Source organism: Anopheles moucheti, chromosome 2 (genome assembly GCF_943734755.1).
Source record: "Anopheles moucheti chromosome 2, idAnoMoucSN_F20_07, whole genome shotgun sequence".
NCBI classification, from domain to species: domain Eukaryota; kingdom Metazoa; phylum Arthropoda; class Insecta; order Diptera; family Culicidae; genus Anopheles; species Anopheles moucheti.
Window position 1 is genome coordinate 63893910 of NC_069140.1, and position 16450 is coordinate 63910359.

Here is a 16450-nt window from a genome sequence, read left to right on the forward strand (position 1 = left end):
TTCATTGTTGTCGTCAATACCAACGTTTGACCCAAAATAGGTGAATTTTTCGAGAACTTCAAACTTACCACATGGGATAGTGACAGTGAATGGAAAATCATAATACAATATACCAAAAGGATACATTTTTCAAAAGTATTACCTTTATCCGAATCTAAGCTCAAATAGCTGAAGAAAAGGTTTTAAACAAATTAATCTGTTATTTTGTTTTGTGTTGAAATAGTGCAAACAAACACGTGACTGCATTTTAGTATTACTACAGTTAATAATGGATGTAGAAGTGCTCAATATAAATGATGCAGCTTGAAAATCACAAAAAAGAACAATGTCCATGCCACAATACTTTGTCGTGCAATGCATTGGAAATATAAATGAACGTTTCGTCAACATTTTCGCTGCTAGACTTTACCACCATTGCACATTGGCGTCATATTGTATATAAACTTGACAGAACCCTCCTGCATGCCTAAAGCAGCCTCATACGGTCATAGAATATTCCACACAAAGCGCAGAAAATGCGGAAAAACACCTGTCCCCAAGACACAACAAGCAATAATAATGCTTTTCTTTTCCCATCGCACAAATCAAGAGATACATTATGTATGACGCTTATAAATGTTTTATTACCAGTGCCACATCGTGTGCAAGGTTTTCCGTACGTAGCCTTGCAAGGATCGAAACATCGAACGATTTGTTGCCTTAGCACTAATCCTTGTGCAACTGCTTTTATGCATTTAGGTACACTCCTTTGGTGCACGGTCTGAGCAAGTTTCACTTTACTAACGAGCACCAAAGTGAAGAAAATAAACCGATTTCTTAACAAGAACTCTTCCGGTTGACACTCTACGCCTACTTGCTTTATTCTCTCTCCGTGCTTTCTGTACATTATACAGAAAATGAAGAATTTTACACATTTTTTTAGGCTTTTGTATATGTCCAAGTCAGGCGTCTTTAAAGCCAAAGGGGTTTAAAACAACGATGTCTCATGTTTCCCATCACATTTGGCGATCAATCATCATTTCCTATACAGAGGCCCGGAGCGATCCATAACAATATCCTCATGCCAACAAATCCGTTTGCGACATTTATTATTTATCTCTGATACTGAGTACCACCCTGTAACGGCACACCAATATTCTAATCAATGTTTATGACTTGTTCATTTTTTTATGTCTTATGAGGATACTTGTAGAAAGCCCAGTAAAATTAGGTTCAACAAATTAAAACTTTACCCATGTTAAGCGAATGAAATACAATGAAAAAGTGGTTATGCCTCATAATAGCTGGAGCCTGTAACATTCGGATATAAAAAGTCAATTTGATTACTTACAGTTGAATTGTGTTAATTAAATTGTATACACAAATTTCAATTTCAAACCTTATTTATGTAGGCAAATCAATTGGTTCTGAATGGAATATTGATTTTCCAACTACCTTTGATTGATACATTATTCGCATGGAAAGCAGTGTTATGTTGGGGCTGTAGACATTGCGTTCATCTCAACTAATTAAAGTCAAATTGCTCTATGAAGTTTTATTTAAATTCTCATCCTTTGTATCCTGTTATTGTGGAAGAAATATCGATTCTTCAATATTGATTACTCGTTGTGAATACGTTCAGAAATCAATTTGGAAACAACATGGTACATTGCAACCTCCGAGATTAAATAATAAAATTTGCAGTAAAATTGAAGTAAATAACATTTTCGTGTTGCTATTTTATTTGCACGCTTTGCATACCAAGCGTAATTGGTTATGTTGAATAGATTTCGTGGTTCACTTTTTGGTTTTGTTTCTTGCAGATCAAAACAATGTCATTTAAAACAACTTAGTCCATAGCTCAGTCAGCACAAAGTAATATTTTCTTTAAATATTTTCATATCTACGATAATGGTTATGGTAGCAATAAACCTTTTAATTTAAATATATTATTGCATTATTATTATATTATATTACAACAACCGAACGGCAAAACATTACATTAGAAAATAGCGCTGACTTGTAACGTTTTACTAGCAGTAGCATATCATATATAAACTTTTCAGTTGGAAGGCGAACCACTAACATCAACACTGTTACATCGGAATGAAAACTTTTCATACTTTTGAGCCACCGGAAACGTGTGAGCAGTCGAAACGAATAAAGTTAGATCCTACACACGCATTTTACTTGGAGCAGTTCGAAGCGGGCGGAGTGAGATGGCAAAATCTCTCTTCTGGATACTGCGCGATAAATCGATACGTTCGACACGGTGGTCAAATGTGCTGAAATAATACACCTGCACATTCCCTTCCAGTTTCCCTGGTGGAGTCTGTCGCTATATCCACGGACGGTGTTTAATATTGAGGAGAGGCATATCAAAGCAATCCGCACCAACACCTTACCACCTATGATGGATGAAAACGCACAACAATACAATGAAAGTATCAAACAACGAAAGCCGGTGCGTAGCGTCGAGCAGATATCGCCTGTATGCGATGCCTATCCGGCGCAACCCGAGCGTAATATGCATTCAACCAGTCAGCCGCAGCCTTCCCTTCCGGAACCACCTTCATCATTACCACCACCGTCACCTGCCACAATGTCGTCGCCAAAAGCAACATCATCGCATTCCATGCTGCTCTCTCCGACTCAAACGATGCTGGATGAGGATTCGCAGATGACAGTGAAAAATGAAACTGCTCTGGCAAACGTTTCGAATCCGCTCACTACTAATTCCACCTCTGCTTTTAGCTTAATTTTGCCGCAAAATCTAAGCCGAAGCTTCGACCAAACAGCCGCTCAATCACCGCCGAAGTATCAGATTTATCATCAATTTAGTCGCATATCCAGCACTACGCAACAGTTCATACAACGTCAGCAACAGCAGCAACAGCAACAAGATCAACATCAACATCCTATGCTGCAAACACAGCAATTACAACGACAGCAGTCTCCACAAACACAGCCTGCTTCACCAGTTACCAACTATCAGGCACCATTATTTCGCAAAGCAAGTTACGGTTCATCACACTACGCACACTACTCAAGCGCCGATCCACCAACGGTAAACGCTGGAAGTTTAGGAGCACGACCCATCGCTACCTATCATCAACATCAGTCAAACGTGCAATGTTCCAAACCTGACGACCAGCGAAGCAATAATCCTTTTATACTTAACTTTAACAACATTTCTGGATGTTGCCTAAAGAATTCACCCACGTCCTCCAGCTCTCCATCAGCCACCTCTCCAACCGATCCATCGACAGCTTCCTTATCCAACTGCAGGAATGCACAACCAGTTAGCGATGGTGGCCCGTCGACGACCATCACATCGTTTGTTACTTCGGGCACAAAACGGACTCGATCATTGATGCTGAAATCAACGTCACCGTTACAACACACAACGCGAAGTTCACCGTCACAGGCTCTCTCTTCACCACAGGGACCACCAGTGCCACCGCGACTGTCTCAGAAACAGCCTGGTGGTTTCGTTAGTACATCGAACATTAACTCTTCGACCTGCATTCATCCGTCCATCGATCCAACATCAATGACACCACATTGTAACGCTTCATCGTCACCGGCAACAGTAGCATCTTCAATCGTCACTGGGGCATGCTACGTAACGCCGCCAACCCCTGCGCCACCAAGTGCGAGCGATAAAAATCAAGAGCTACCATCTATGACTTTCGACAATGTAACGCCCGCAGTAATGTCCATGTCGGAACTGAATGCCACCCCATTAGCTGCAACTCCATGTTGCAATAAAACACTACCAGACCTGGATGGGCTACGACACAGCGAACGGACAGCGGAGATCGTGCCCGATAATGTACGCAAAAAGCGGGACGATTTTCTCAAGGCGACCATGAAAATATGTTTGGTTGTATCGCCTCCATCCAAGTTACAGGTAAGAGTTTTGGGTTGAATATTAATAAAATATTTCACAAAGTAACGAAGTATGCTGGATAAAAATCAGAAGGATTAGGAGCAAAAAAAACTTTAGAAATATTTATGATACTTGTACAAAATTCTTACTCTTTTTTATGGTAAACAGTGTACAGTGGGGGTTTAAGTGAAACAAAATACAAAGCACATCTAAACTTCATACAAGCGATGCAAATTAAACATATTGCCATAACTAGATCCCAGGAGATCAGTTGTATCAATTATTGAAATGCTTTTTACGATGCTGTATAGCATTTCTTTAAGTGAAATGAAAGACCTATTATAATTAATACGTAATACTAATATATTATAAGGAGCGGTCCGGTGACAAGATGGCAGCGGCGCCGATTTCACATGAATGGACCGGACCAAAATCCCATCCGGTCCAATCCCCCGTAGCAAGGATTGACTATCCGGCTACGTGGTAAAAAAGTCGATACGGCCAGGCTGTTCTAACGAAGAAAAAACACTAATATAATATAATTTTATACTTTTACATATTAATAAAAGTCATTTACAGTGTTGATTTTAAGCAGAAATAGTGATTATAAGCATAAACATAGTTTTTTTCTTAACTGTGTTAGCAAAACGTTAAGGATTGTCTAAAATTGTGGCGACATACTTTAAAAATGAGTGATTTTACATTGGCAAGAGCAAGTTTAGAACTAATGATGCAGGGTTAAGAAATGTCATAACATAAATATGAAAGTGTTTCCTTAATATCATAATCTGTATATTTCATTTTAGGATAATACGGCAAAAGCCATCATATTAGAAGAAATAAAAAAAAGTAATAAATATTTCATTTTAGATGGAATATAGAGCCCAATATGGTCATAATTGGCAATTGGCGTGGGGCTGCTGTCAAAGCTTACTTGGCTTTTTGTATAGCACATCACCCATTTGTAAGTGATACGACCAGGCGCTAACCATTGGCATTACCCAAATGCGGCGCTGAACGTATTAAGCTTTATTTATAGTAGGAATAGTATTTAATTCCACTATCACCACTATTGATGCACTTATCCTGTATGTTGAAATAAAATTACACCCACAAGCAACCATGCGCCTCCATTGTTCACGCTTAGCAATGAGCAACATTCGCTAACGAATGGATTTCTTCTATTGATTTCTACAAATGGTGTGCTAAATTTTGGTTAGTTTTTTTATGTTGTATGAACATAATAATATTTTTATTATTATATAAAAGAAACGGTGTCAACCTGCCGATGTCGTCCTTTTCCTGTTCTTAATTATAATATAGGATAACTCGACCTATTATTGTTTAATAATTATTATTTATTCTGATATGTTTACAATATGTGCTTTTCTTATGCTATGTTTATTATTTACCTATGTTCGTCACGTATCCATCATGTATCGTATAGAGGCATCTTTCACGAATAGTGCCAGATAGTAGAAACTAGCCCTCGTTGAGCACCCGCACACCATGACCGTCTTTGGAAACTTTGTTCGCGGCACCCGCGGACCGTCGATAGCACAGTAAGAAAGCCATCTGTCGTTTTGATCGTTCAGTTTCTGATCCTGACAAAAAAATATTTTCGTCAGAAAAGAACCAGATCGTTCCTGGCTCCGCCGGATACTTGATCTTGTTCAGGAGTTTTTTAGCGTGCGTCAGACGCTTCTCGCGGCCTTTTTGCGTCAAAAGCTGACCCTTGCGGATTTTGTAGGATGCATATCGAAGATCTTTATTCAATGCATGCTTGACAGTGTTTGGAGCCACACCAATTTCACGCGCAAGGGCCCGAATACTGATCCTGCTGCACTCGCCCGGAGCCTGCAGTACTCACCCCTCTTAATACCCCGGTTTATGTGTCCGGCGCAAATAATCATAATACAGATTATCATCTTCCACAATTCGGATTCCACTTATTCATTGCACTTGACATTTTTTTCACTTTTTTGTATACACTTGTAGCTATCACTTGTTTTGATACGTTAAAATGGCGAAGTATCAAATATATCCTGGACACGGTGTATTATTAGCTCATTCATAAGCAAATAATATAAATCAATTAAACAATCAAACATCAATGAGACCATAATCGCTCTAAATTATATGGTTGCATCACATTATAATTCATTTCATTCGTTCCACAAGCCAAACATTGCCTATCGTCAGTTCTTCGATGAGAAAAAAAGTCGACTAAAAAACATGCAATTCCTAGTTCACAGTGCTTTAAGCTACATTATGTATGAAGTCCGCCACACATCTGGCAGCGTGTTGTCAAATCAATTCTTGCAATCGGTGGCTTCGTCCGTTTGATACATCGTTTGCTCACGTCTAACGAGCGATTCGCTTTCCCCAATGAACGGTACTGAAAACCGTGCCGGAATTGTATTTACCCATCGCTTGTCGCTAGCTTCTCTTCCTGATGGTGTTTCCGTTTCTTGGTTCTCGACAACCCGTGGTGCAAGGTTGTCATTTTTCAATTTAAATTTATTTCTGGAAACATTCTACCATACCAAACCGTTCTGCTGTTTTTCGGCTTTCTTTGCTTCTTTCCACTTCACTTTATTTTTCTACGCATCGTTTACCTTTCGTTTGACTTGACACACTGTTCACGACCTTGGATTCCTTCCTACTCTTCTCGCTTTCCTATCTGTTGGCACGCCTACTGTAGGCCACACTCCTGAAGGACTCCTTCGGTATATCCTCATTTTTATACATTCTTCTCGCTTTCCCCTGCTACAACGCTGCGCTGAAACGCTTTCCCCTGCTACATTTCAGTGCCCGATTAACAGAAGGCAAAGCATTTTACCGTTGAAAATCACAATGAATTTCATTAATAACACATTTTCGTCGTCAAACGACGCTCGGCTGCCATAAATTGTTACAGCCTACCCTCCGGGTAGGAAAACGGATCATTCGTTACGTTTCTTTGTCTGCTCGACAATTCCCGGTTTTGCATTCCAATGGCAATGTTTAGTGTTGACTTCCCGTGCAAGTAATCCAAATATTTCCTACAAAACGAGGGACGGATACACTGTTTTGGCATCTGTTTCCACCAATAACCAGCAGACCTTTCCGAGACGAAGTCTGTTTTAGTCTTTTACTTTTTACGGGGAACATGCTGCTAATAGCATAAAATGAGCATTACGGAAATCGATTATGTGTGCATGACCGATTTTTGAACTTAAGATGCAAGACTCCGTTCAGTTTAACGTCTTGATGAATATGAATATCGCAGACACATTTCTAAGTACGAACAGTAGACCTCACGTTATCTTTCAAAAAGTCTCATTAATTTACTAACTGAGTTAATATCTTTATTTATAGCTCCTAAATGCTCCTCCTATTTTTTTTTTTTTTTTTTGAAACTATATTGTATACTCTTCAATGAAGGTGCTCTTTTTTGCTGTCTGCATCATTTGTATATCCCCCATCCGTATCCCCACCCATCTGAGTTTTTTCAGGTATTTTGTTTTTTCTTTCTTTTTAGGGTCATTAGCAAACGCATGGCTGTTACGGAAAAAGCACTTATTTTTCCTTTTTTGCTACGCATACACGAAATAATTTCTTGCTGCCTGATTACTTTTTGTCCAGTCCAGATAAAAAGAAACTTCCCATTTTACATTCTTGACAGATGACTGGGAAAAAGTCGACCGTTGCTTCGTTTTTATTTAATGTGATAAGATTACTCATTTAGCGTTTGTTTTGTAGCCTCAATTAGCATCCGTCTTGGGTAGGTTGTAAGATTCGAAGCATTTTTTTTAATGTAGTTAAGAGTTTTCTTAAATGAATGGCTCTCAGATTGAACGACCGTTGAAAGAAACTGCGAAAACAATATTTTCCGTAACAATCTTTCATTGCAACCTCCGTTGTTTGGTCTATGGCGTGCAACAGCATGCTGATAATGTTTATTTGCGAAGCAGAAAGATTTTCTGACAAAATATTGCAAACTGCGAAGCGAAGCGATTGGATCTGACACGAATGATTATAGCTGTAGGGAAATTTTAATTCAAATCCATTTCTCGTGATTTCGATGCCGTCTCCCTTCTACCATTGGTTTACTTCTACCATTTAACCAGTTTCTGTTTGATGAGCATAGCAAAGGTTACGGTCTTTAATTTCTGAATCGGGGATTTTTGGAATTGGTATGTTTTTCTTTTGAAACTTATCATGATTTGTACAAACCGGTGCTTAATACTCAATCCGCACCAGCAACCTCCACTCAGTATATGGGGGCAAGGCGAAGAAAATGTGCACAACGGCAGTGAACCGTGATTGATAACTTCAGGAAATAATTGTAAAGTGCGTGGAATGATCTATATTATGTCTAATGTTTCTTGTATATCTTCTTTTTTACCATCCTTCTATTTATCCTGCTCTCCAATCCACCTGTCATTCGAATGCTATGCTGTATCCATTGCTGGCTACACGGCCGGTCCTGCTGACAGATGAAATCTTTGAGCCTTACCCACCTGGATGATATCGAGCGCCAGGCCACGACACCGACTATTATAACAAACGATCCGCACATCAGAAAGGTATGTATCACTGTAAATCGCTCTAGCTTGGTATTTTGTGTGCAGCTTGAATATTGTGTTATACTAAACAATTTTGCTTCATTGTATCCACGCTAGTTTGATGTTGTTAAATTTCTTAATGTATTAAATATATCATTAAAGCTTTAATTCTACACACTCGAATTATCTGTTTCTCGGTTAATAAACGTATGGAATGCAAAGCTGGGGGGAATTGGGTATAGCTGTGAAAATATATTTCATGATCCAAATATATTTGCGTGTTCAAACTTTAATATAGGTCACATTTGAAATAAATGCATGGTTTCCAAAACATCACGTATTCCTCCACGTTGTGCAAATACATAAATTTCCTTACATTATGTACAACTCGTGCAGGTGTTGATACTTTTGCTTTGAATTGAAGCCTTGTTCTGCTTCCGAGATATACGAAACCTTTCTCCTTTTTCGAAGCCATTCGCACTAGCAAATTAAACGTGGTTGGTCTTTCAACTACCATGTACAGTTCTCTCAACACTCGCTTCTCGTTTGTCTGGTATCATCCTAATGACGTGACCGTCTAGCGCTTATCATCGTAGTCACTGCTCAATTGCCCTTCATAACTTTTATGTCGAAGGATAGTGTTTTTTTCGTGCGCTACGTTCAACGACCTGCTTAAAAAATGTGTGCTTGCGTGACGATGTTATCGAAGATGGGTTGTAATAAATTGGTTGGAAAACGGTTTCATGTATCGCATTTATTATACATCGCTTTTAACCTATCTTTCACCACGAAGATATTTAAATTGCAATTAGTTCAAACCGTTTTAATCGTTGCTTTATGAAAACAGCACCTAAAATATTTAAGATTCACGGAAATGCTTTAAAAATATCACAAACCAATCATTCAATTGTTAATACTCTGGAATGTGCAGATCTATACAAAATACATCTTTTCCCATGGACAAATCTCTTGCCTAAAATGCGCTAGCTTATCGTGCTTCCTGTTTAAAATAAGCTAACGACAATGAAAAACTTGAAAGAATTATTTTTCATATGTGTCTTACATAATCTCAAACCGCAACATACCCCATAAGACGGTTTGCTTTGTTTCTTTTTGCCACCTCCGCTTTATGCTCAAGCTGAGAGGCCCTTGCATTGAATAGTGATGAGTTATTTTTAAACACCCTTCAACCTTGATGAAATCGGCCTTCATCGATACACGTCACAACTCAACTACACACAGCATATGATGGTTGGCATTGAATTGAGGTTGTAGTATTTTCCAAGCATCTCGAAGAAAAGGACCCCATTCTTCGCTCAACATGCTACGGAAATTCATTGCGCTGGGTCCGGAACCGCAGGCAGTACCTCGTGTAATCAGGCATTAATCAGTAATGATATTCAAGGACCTGTTTAGTTGGAAGGCACACTTTCTCAGCTGACCGGATTGAGGCACGTTAAATCTCACCCAAAGGAAACCCAAACCGAAAGCTCAACATATAGCGTGACTGAATATCATATGGGTTATAAGAAGCAAGATTAAATACGGCATTGCCGTCATAATACAAATTAAATAAATAAAAAATAAAAAAATAAGAAGCAAGAAACGCATAGTATCAGATAGGTGATTTATATTACAAAAAAGTCGTGGTGAACTAATTAACGAACTGGGAACAGAAAATAACTGTTATCAAGTGCCTAGATGTGTTACATATTTAACTGACATATGTTGCATGATATTACAAGATGGTACAGGAGAGACATTATTAAGATTTTTTAATTCATTTTTAGATTGCAGTGTGCATTGCAGTAAATTTAAACTAAACAGTAATGGCGATAGGTGGTTTGAAAATTTGACTGTTAGCGTGTTAGAAATATTGTACACAATTTGAGTAGCTGCACAATTTTAAGTCCTTTTCAAATACTGTTAAGTCCGGAAAACCGATTTATGATTCAATTTACTGTCAACATTTTCTGCTGATCGTATATCAAAACTAAATGACCAATTAAAAAAAATGCAATCATCAAACGTTATAAAAGCCATGACAAATAAATATTATTCTAAGTTGATAAGCTTTTTTATCATATTTTAATGTCACAGTTATTTAGCTTGAGCGTCATTTTTTCTGAAGAATGCCATTTTATTTGCATGAAACCATAGTAGTATCGTACATTTTACACAGGCTACAGATAGTGTAGTTGTGACGAAAGTAGTGTGTACATTTTATGTTTTGTAGTTGAAAATGTGTGAGCTTAACGAAAACAAAATTACCATGTGAAGTATTGTAACTTGTGGACGTCAAATGTAGATCAATTTGATAGTTTATGGTTAGTTTACTAAATAAATACATTATTTCTTTTCATAACTTTCTTTCTCTTTCTCTATTTCTCTAAAATTCTTCTATTCCTCGTATGCTACGGTACGCTTCTGTGATTTTTTGTTTTACACATGGATCAAAAATAATTGCATTACGTTTTGTTTAATATAATGAACGCAAATTTTTAAACAAACATTTAAAAATTTCATAATATAATTACAACTCATAACTATTTTTTAACATTGAATCACTTTTCACTGGTTTATCGCTCGATTTTAAACAAATCATTGGTTGCTTCTTGTTCGGTACTTGCTACACTGTTTGACTTGCATTTGCTGTCGATGCTTTTCGAACCAAAATAATACTTTATGAGACACAGAGTGATAATTCCGACACATCCAACACATCGATCGCATCCGCAAGTGGATCAGCCGGTTATGGCGGCAACACCGTGTCTGGTGGATCGTCCGTTCACGCCGTTTCGCCTAAGGACGTCTGCGTGACAGTAACCTCGGGCAGTGCGCTGATCGACATCAGCAACAGTGATGGCGGATGCATCAATCCAGCCTACGACAACGGGGACGGGGGCCATCGTCGCGAGACGAATGACGGCATCTCAATCAGTGATACGGACGCAAGAATGTGTCCGAAACAGGAGAGCATGGATAAGGGCCACGAATGTCAGGGTTCCGGGACGTGCTGTATGCTCACGTCGCCGTCCTGTGTAAAGACTGCCCTGAGCTATTCCAGTAGACTAAGTGGCACCAGTTCATCGTCTTCTTCCCTTAAAAAGAAATCCTCCTCTTTTCTACACCGCGAACGCAAGAAGCCAGTTCTCACACGCAGCCAAGTGAGTACGATTGTGTTTCAATGCAGAGGATGCCAGGCTTTCCAGGATACTTTTATTAAAAGTTCACTTGATTTTTACACTTGACTTTACTTGAGTTTTTAAAATGTATCATACAATTTTTGATTTTCAGTTATGTATCTCACATATTTTTTGACAGTTGTAGAACAGTTGATGCGAACTTTAGACGTATGAGATGAATATGCATCGTGATTTCGCTGCTTGCACAGATGGGCGATTGTTGGACATTATATTGATTAAACCATTTGAAGTTTGTAGCAAACTGCCACTATTTTCTGTGTGGATTTGAGCTTAGAGCAAAATAAGCTATCTTTCAAAATTTTACATGAACTATTGCATGTTATGTTTCTCTTTTTCAATCCTTTCAATTGTAAAACCAGTAGCGCTTTGTATTTTTAAGAGCGATCCATTTATATCGTATCAGAAAAATTGATTCAGTATATCTAAGGAGAAACAAAATGCTTTAAGCATCGTTCAGTTCTGTTTCATAAAGTAATTAATTCACGCGAATTTAATTTATTAATAAACAAATTAACAAAAACCTGTCACTGTATTTGGGTTAAACATTGAAATCAATTGTATTATTACTGTTGAATATACCTTTTTTGTTTATTTGCCTCGTATTGATCACGAACTACGTAATATACAAACTTTAAATTACATATAATAAATCTTTATGAACACTTAATAAAGATATGATTGTAGATAACGATATAAACAACAAATTGACAAAAAAATTGAATTATTTTGATAAAAAACCACTCAACTGGTAGTTTGTATATTTTGTTAATCATGAAAAAGGTCAATAACAATGCTATTGAAAAAAAATGCTATAGCAATATTTACAAATGATTAATCCGATGAAATCCACTGTTTTTTTTTTTCTTTATTTCCCACATGGTTCCAATAACAAACAAAATAATGTAATTGTTACATGGATACATATAAAAACAATCTACATTTTCGCCAAAACAAACTCAATCATGACGCCGGGAATGCACTTAAATGCATAATGGACAATGCAACTTCACTGGAACAAACTTTGGTCTAAAAACGTCTATCGGTATATGGCATTCATTGGCGAACTGTTGCATAACACAACCACTGAACCAGGTTTCCAGCTCCGAATATTTCTCTGTTTGCTTCGAGAGCGATCATAACGATCCAGGCGTGTTAATACCGGCCACCAAAGGAGTACGACTTGCGTAAGTATCCAAATTGTTTATTGTTTGTGACTATCTAATATCCAGCGATACGTTGTACAAGGACTTTGGCGACGATGGTTTAGATTTAAATTTGAAAAAATATTTTAACTGTTCGATAATAAAAATGACACCTGACCTAAGCTGAAATTTAAATTGCTTCTACAACTGTATAGTTTTAATAGAATGTTTATTTTAAAGTATAATAGTATATATATATATTATTAAATCTATTATACTAGCAAAGTACAGTAGCCTAGAGTTAGTATAAAATGGGTATAATCCCTACAAGGCGTTGCATAAATTTGGTTAAAATTTCGTATGTGTTGCACTTAATCACTCTACCGGCTTGTTGTGTGGTTGGTCCTCGAAAAATCTTGCGTCGGCACGCCAATAAAATAAGCAACAAAAAGCGGTACGTAAGCTAACCGACACAGTATGGTGCAAATTAAATGAGAACGTCAAGTACCACATAAAACGCAAATGCTGCCCACCAGCTAACGTACTGGTACAAAAAGTAAATATCCAACCGTCGCATTGGGCGACAATCTTGAAGAAAAAAAAGCAGTAATGTACCTTGCGAATAAGTTGACTGGAATGTCTGAAACAGAATAACTGTAAAGCGTGTGCTCGGCTGTTTTTTATTCCGTTTTTACTGTGATTTTCTGTAACGAGATTTGATAATCATGAAGCATAATTAAAAAATGTCGTTATCTGTTGGCCAGTAGCAGAAAGCACCAGACATAAGGTCCATTTGATTAAAATATATTTTCTTGCTGTAGGCAAGAAGGATTTTTATTTGATATAAAACAAGAATTTTAGCATTTAAAGAGAAGTTCTTAGTGTAAGAATTAATATTTGATCAAAGGCAATACGTCAAAATCAACACCAGATCTGTGGTGATTTTACAATCATCACATTCTTCTTACAATTCTTACACTCTTTTAATACAATTACACTTGCATGTCCATTATTATGAATTCCAGTGAATGTTTACGTACCTCACTCTCACGAAGAAGTTTGAGTTTCTCTCAAATTTATGTTACCGATAATGGCTTCAACAATCCGCATGAGACGGGTAAGTGCACATTCTATCACACGATAAGCGAAAGCTTTACGATACTAATGTTTTCATACATTTCTTGACCTAAGGCGTACGGTACACGGAACCGCTGGACGCCAACATGGACATATCTGCTCTGGCGGGTCGAACGCTAATTGTATCGGAGCGTGATCCAACGTCGAATCGGCGCGCGGGTGGTCACCTTACGCTACAGAAAGCAGCATCCGTAGGTAATCAGCCCTCAATTATGTCGTCAACCAGCAAACTGTTTACCTCCACCTCCACGGACGACAACTATGACCAAAGCCCCAAAGCATCGTCAGCTTCTGGCAAGCAATCGAAACAAAAATGGACAATACCATTTGGATCGAAGGTATGCTACATATTGATTGCATTGAGGGTTAAAGTTAGATAGAGAAACAGTATTTTACTCTTTCTATGGATGTATCCTTCGCTTTTGCAGGGACCACAAAAGTCGAAGCTTTGCGAATTGCTGGACAGCTACAACAAAGAAATACCCAAATCGTCGTCTTCCTCCAGTAATTTCAATAACCCCGAGTATGTAGACGCTTTAGTAGGCCTTAGGAACTTACCTCAATGTTGGACGGAGATCGTCAATTGCGCTGGTAAGTGGAAAAAATTATTATCTCGATCTTGGTCAGTCACCGTTATATCATCCTTCTCGGATCTTCCGATTCTTCCCCAATGTTTTCCATTAAAATATATCTGCTGGCCGATGTACGAAGGGGTGAGCGAAGCGGAAACGAAAATCCAATCCGCCATCTGGGAGCTGGTGACGACCGAAGTATACTACATTCTCGCTCTACAAACGGTAACAGATGTAAGTACACAGTTCCATTTTAGCAGCGCTGTGAGATACGGAGTAAAGTGTGTAGGACCCATCCACGAAATTTATTTCCACGGTCCTGCACATCACGATGAAATTTTGGGTACATTCGAATGAGATAAGATTCTTTATGTCATCCAATAAGAAACGCTGACAAGGATCAAGGCTCGCGCTTTAGTTTTCAACTCCCAAAATGGATCGCTCGACAAACTTTTACCCACCGCCTGCATTGGTCGGTGCGCGTAGATTGTGAGCAAATGAATTGGTTTAACTTTTATTGCCCCATATTTCTGCTGGTAGCAGGTGCTGCGGTTGAGATTGTTTTTCTCGTACACTAGGACTGACAGCCTTGGCTACCAGTATATATGATATAAATTAAATATGAGATTAGGGAGTACAATAACCGGAGCAATTATTTATCTTTGTATATTACTAAATTGACTGAATACTAGCCGCTCCTACATTTTTAGTCAAGAAGGAAGAGAGTTTTTCATGTACATGTACATATTAGTAATATTTCTCGTACGAGTTTGATAACACTGAACCGAATGATGCGTGTCATTTGCTTTGCATTTGAAAAGGACGCGTTCGTTTATGAAGTATACAGCCGACAAGTCGTAGATCTTAACCGACATTCTTTAAATGAATTCTTTATTGCAAATAGGTTCTTAATTGTATTATATAGTATCCTTTCCAAATTGGTTATTGATTTTTTTCTAGTTTTACTACGGTTTATACCTTTTTAATAGAGCAGCTATTACTATACTGCAACGCTATCAATATTAATGCATATTATATACGTGTAACACATTAGCACTGGAAAAGTAATTTCATGTCATAGCTTCTTCCACTTTTTGCAAATCACATATTTTTATTCAGGAACACTTCAACATAAAAAAAATATCAACGCTTTTCACAATTATTGATCCTATGCAAATTCTGCAGTGCAATGTACGCTATTTTTAGACATCCACATTATTCTTCTTCCTTCCATTCATTATTTAAAATTGGGTCACATTTCATGGTCAAGTATGCTGCTATGTAGCCTCGAACAAACAGCATTTCATTTTTTGCCTCCAGACTGCAATTCACTTGAACACTTGAGTGAATTTTGCGTACGGTAGTTTGCGCTTCAATATTAACGAAACGTAGCATGTTTCAATGTACTCGCAAACCGTGTCAAATGTCAATAGGTAATGTGGGAAAAGTCGAAAAAAGTATAATGAAATATATTTGACACGTTCCCCTTGCCGACAAGCATGGAAACCCTCGTTAGTTGTAAAAAGGCTTCAAGTGTGAACAATCGGCTAACAAGCCGGCAATGTATCTCAATTTCCCTGAATAAAAAAAATCATTGCCTGTAACGCCGTTGGTTGAATTGTTTTTATTTGGTTAGAGGTATTAGGCTTAGGGATGGAAAAAAGAATGTAGAATAAATCTCAGCACCACCTTTAATGTTTCAGTAGACCAAAAAGGCACGGTAGGACACGGTTGGGCAGCGTTGAGGGAAATGATTTGACTTTTTTCGTTCCAAATAGCCCAGCAAATCCACGTTTTGTTTGCGAGCGCTTCTCCTATCGAACCTTTATTGATTCTAATCGATACGTTTAGCACATGCTTGCAGGCATTGATTTATTGCCTCATTAAAGAGTAGTTCTATATAGGGATTTCCGCACAGACAGAGAAAAGAGAGCAAAACTGCGCAAAGAAAAAGGAGTATGGAAAAATAGAA

At 37.9% G+C, this 16450-nt stretch overlaps 1 protein-coding gene across 2 annotated transcripts in view; it reads left to right on the forward strand.

The window, feature by feature from the left end:
• Positions 1–16450, forward strand: part of LOC128302311 (pleckstrin homology domain-containing family G member 5) — a 78702-nt gene that overhangs the window by 52270 nt on the left and 9982 nt on the right. The window contains exons 2-8 of one of the 2 annotated variants that reach the window (XM_053039146.1): positions 8353–8442; positions 11118–11588; positions 12720–12811; positions 13795–13886; positions 13961–14244; positions 14335–14497; positions 14618–14712. In XM_053039146.1, coding sequence (XP_052895106.1) covers positions 8353–8442; positions 11118–11588; positions 12720–12811; positions 13795–13886; positions 13961–14244; positions 14335–14497; positions 14618–14712 — 1287 coding nt within the window. The remainder of the gene's footprint in view (positions 1–8352; positions 8443–11117; positions 11589–12719; positions 12812–13794; positions 13887–13960; positions 14245–14334; positions 14498–14617; positions 14713–16450) is intronic. The other variant, XM_053039223.1, reaches the window with a different exon arrangement.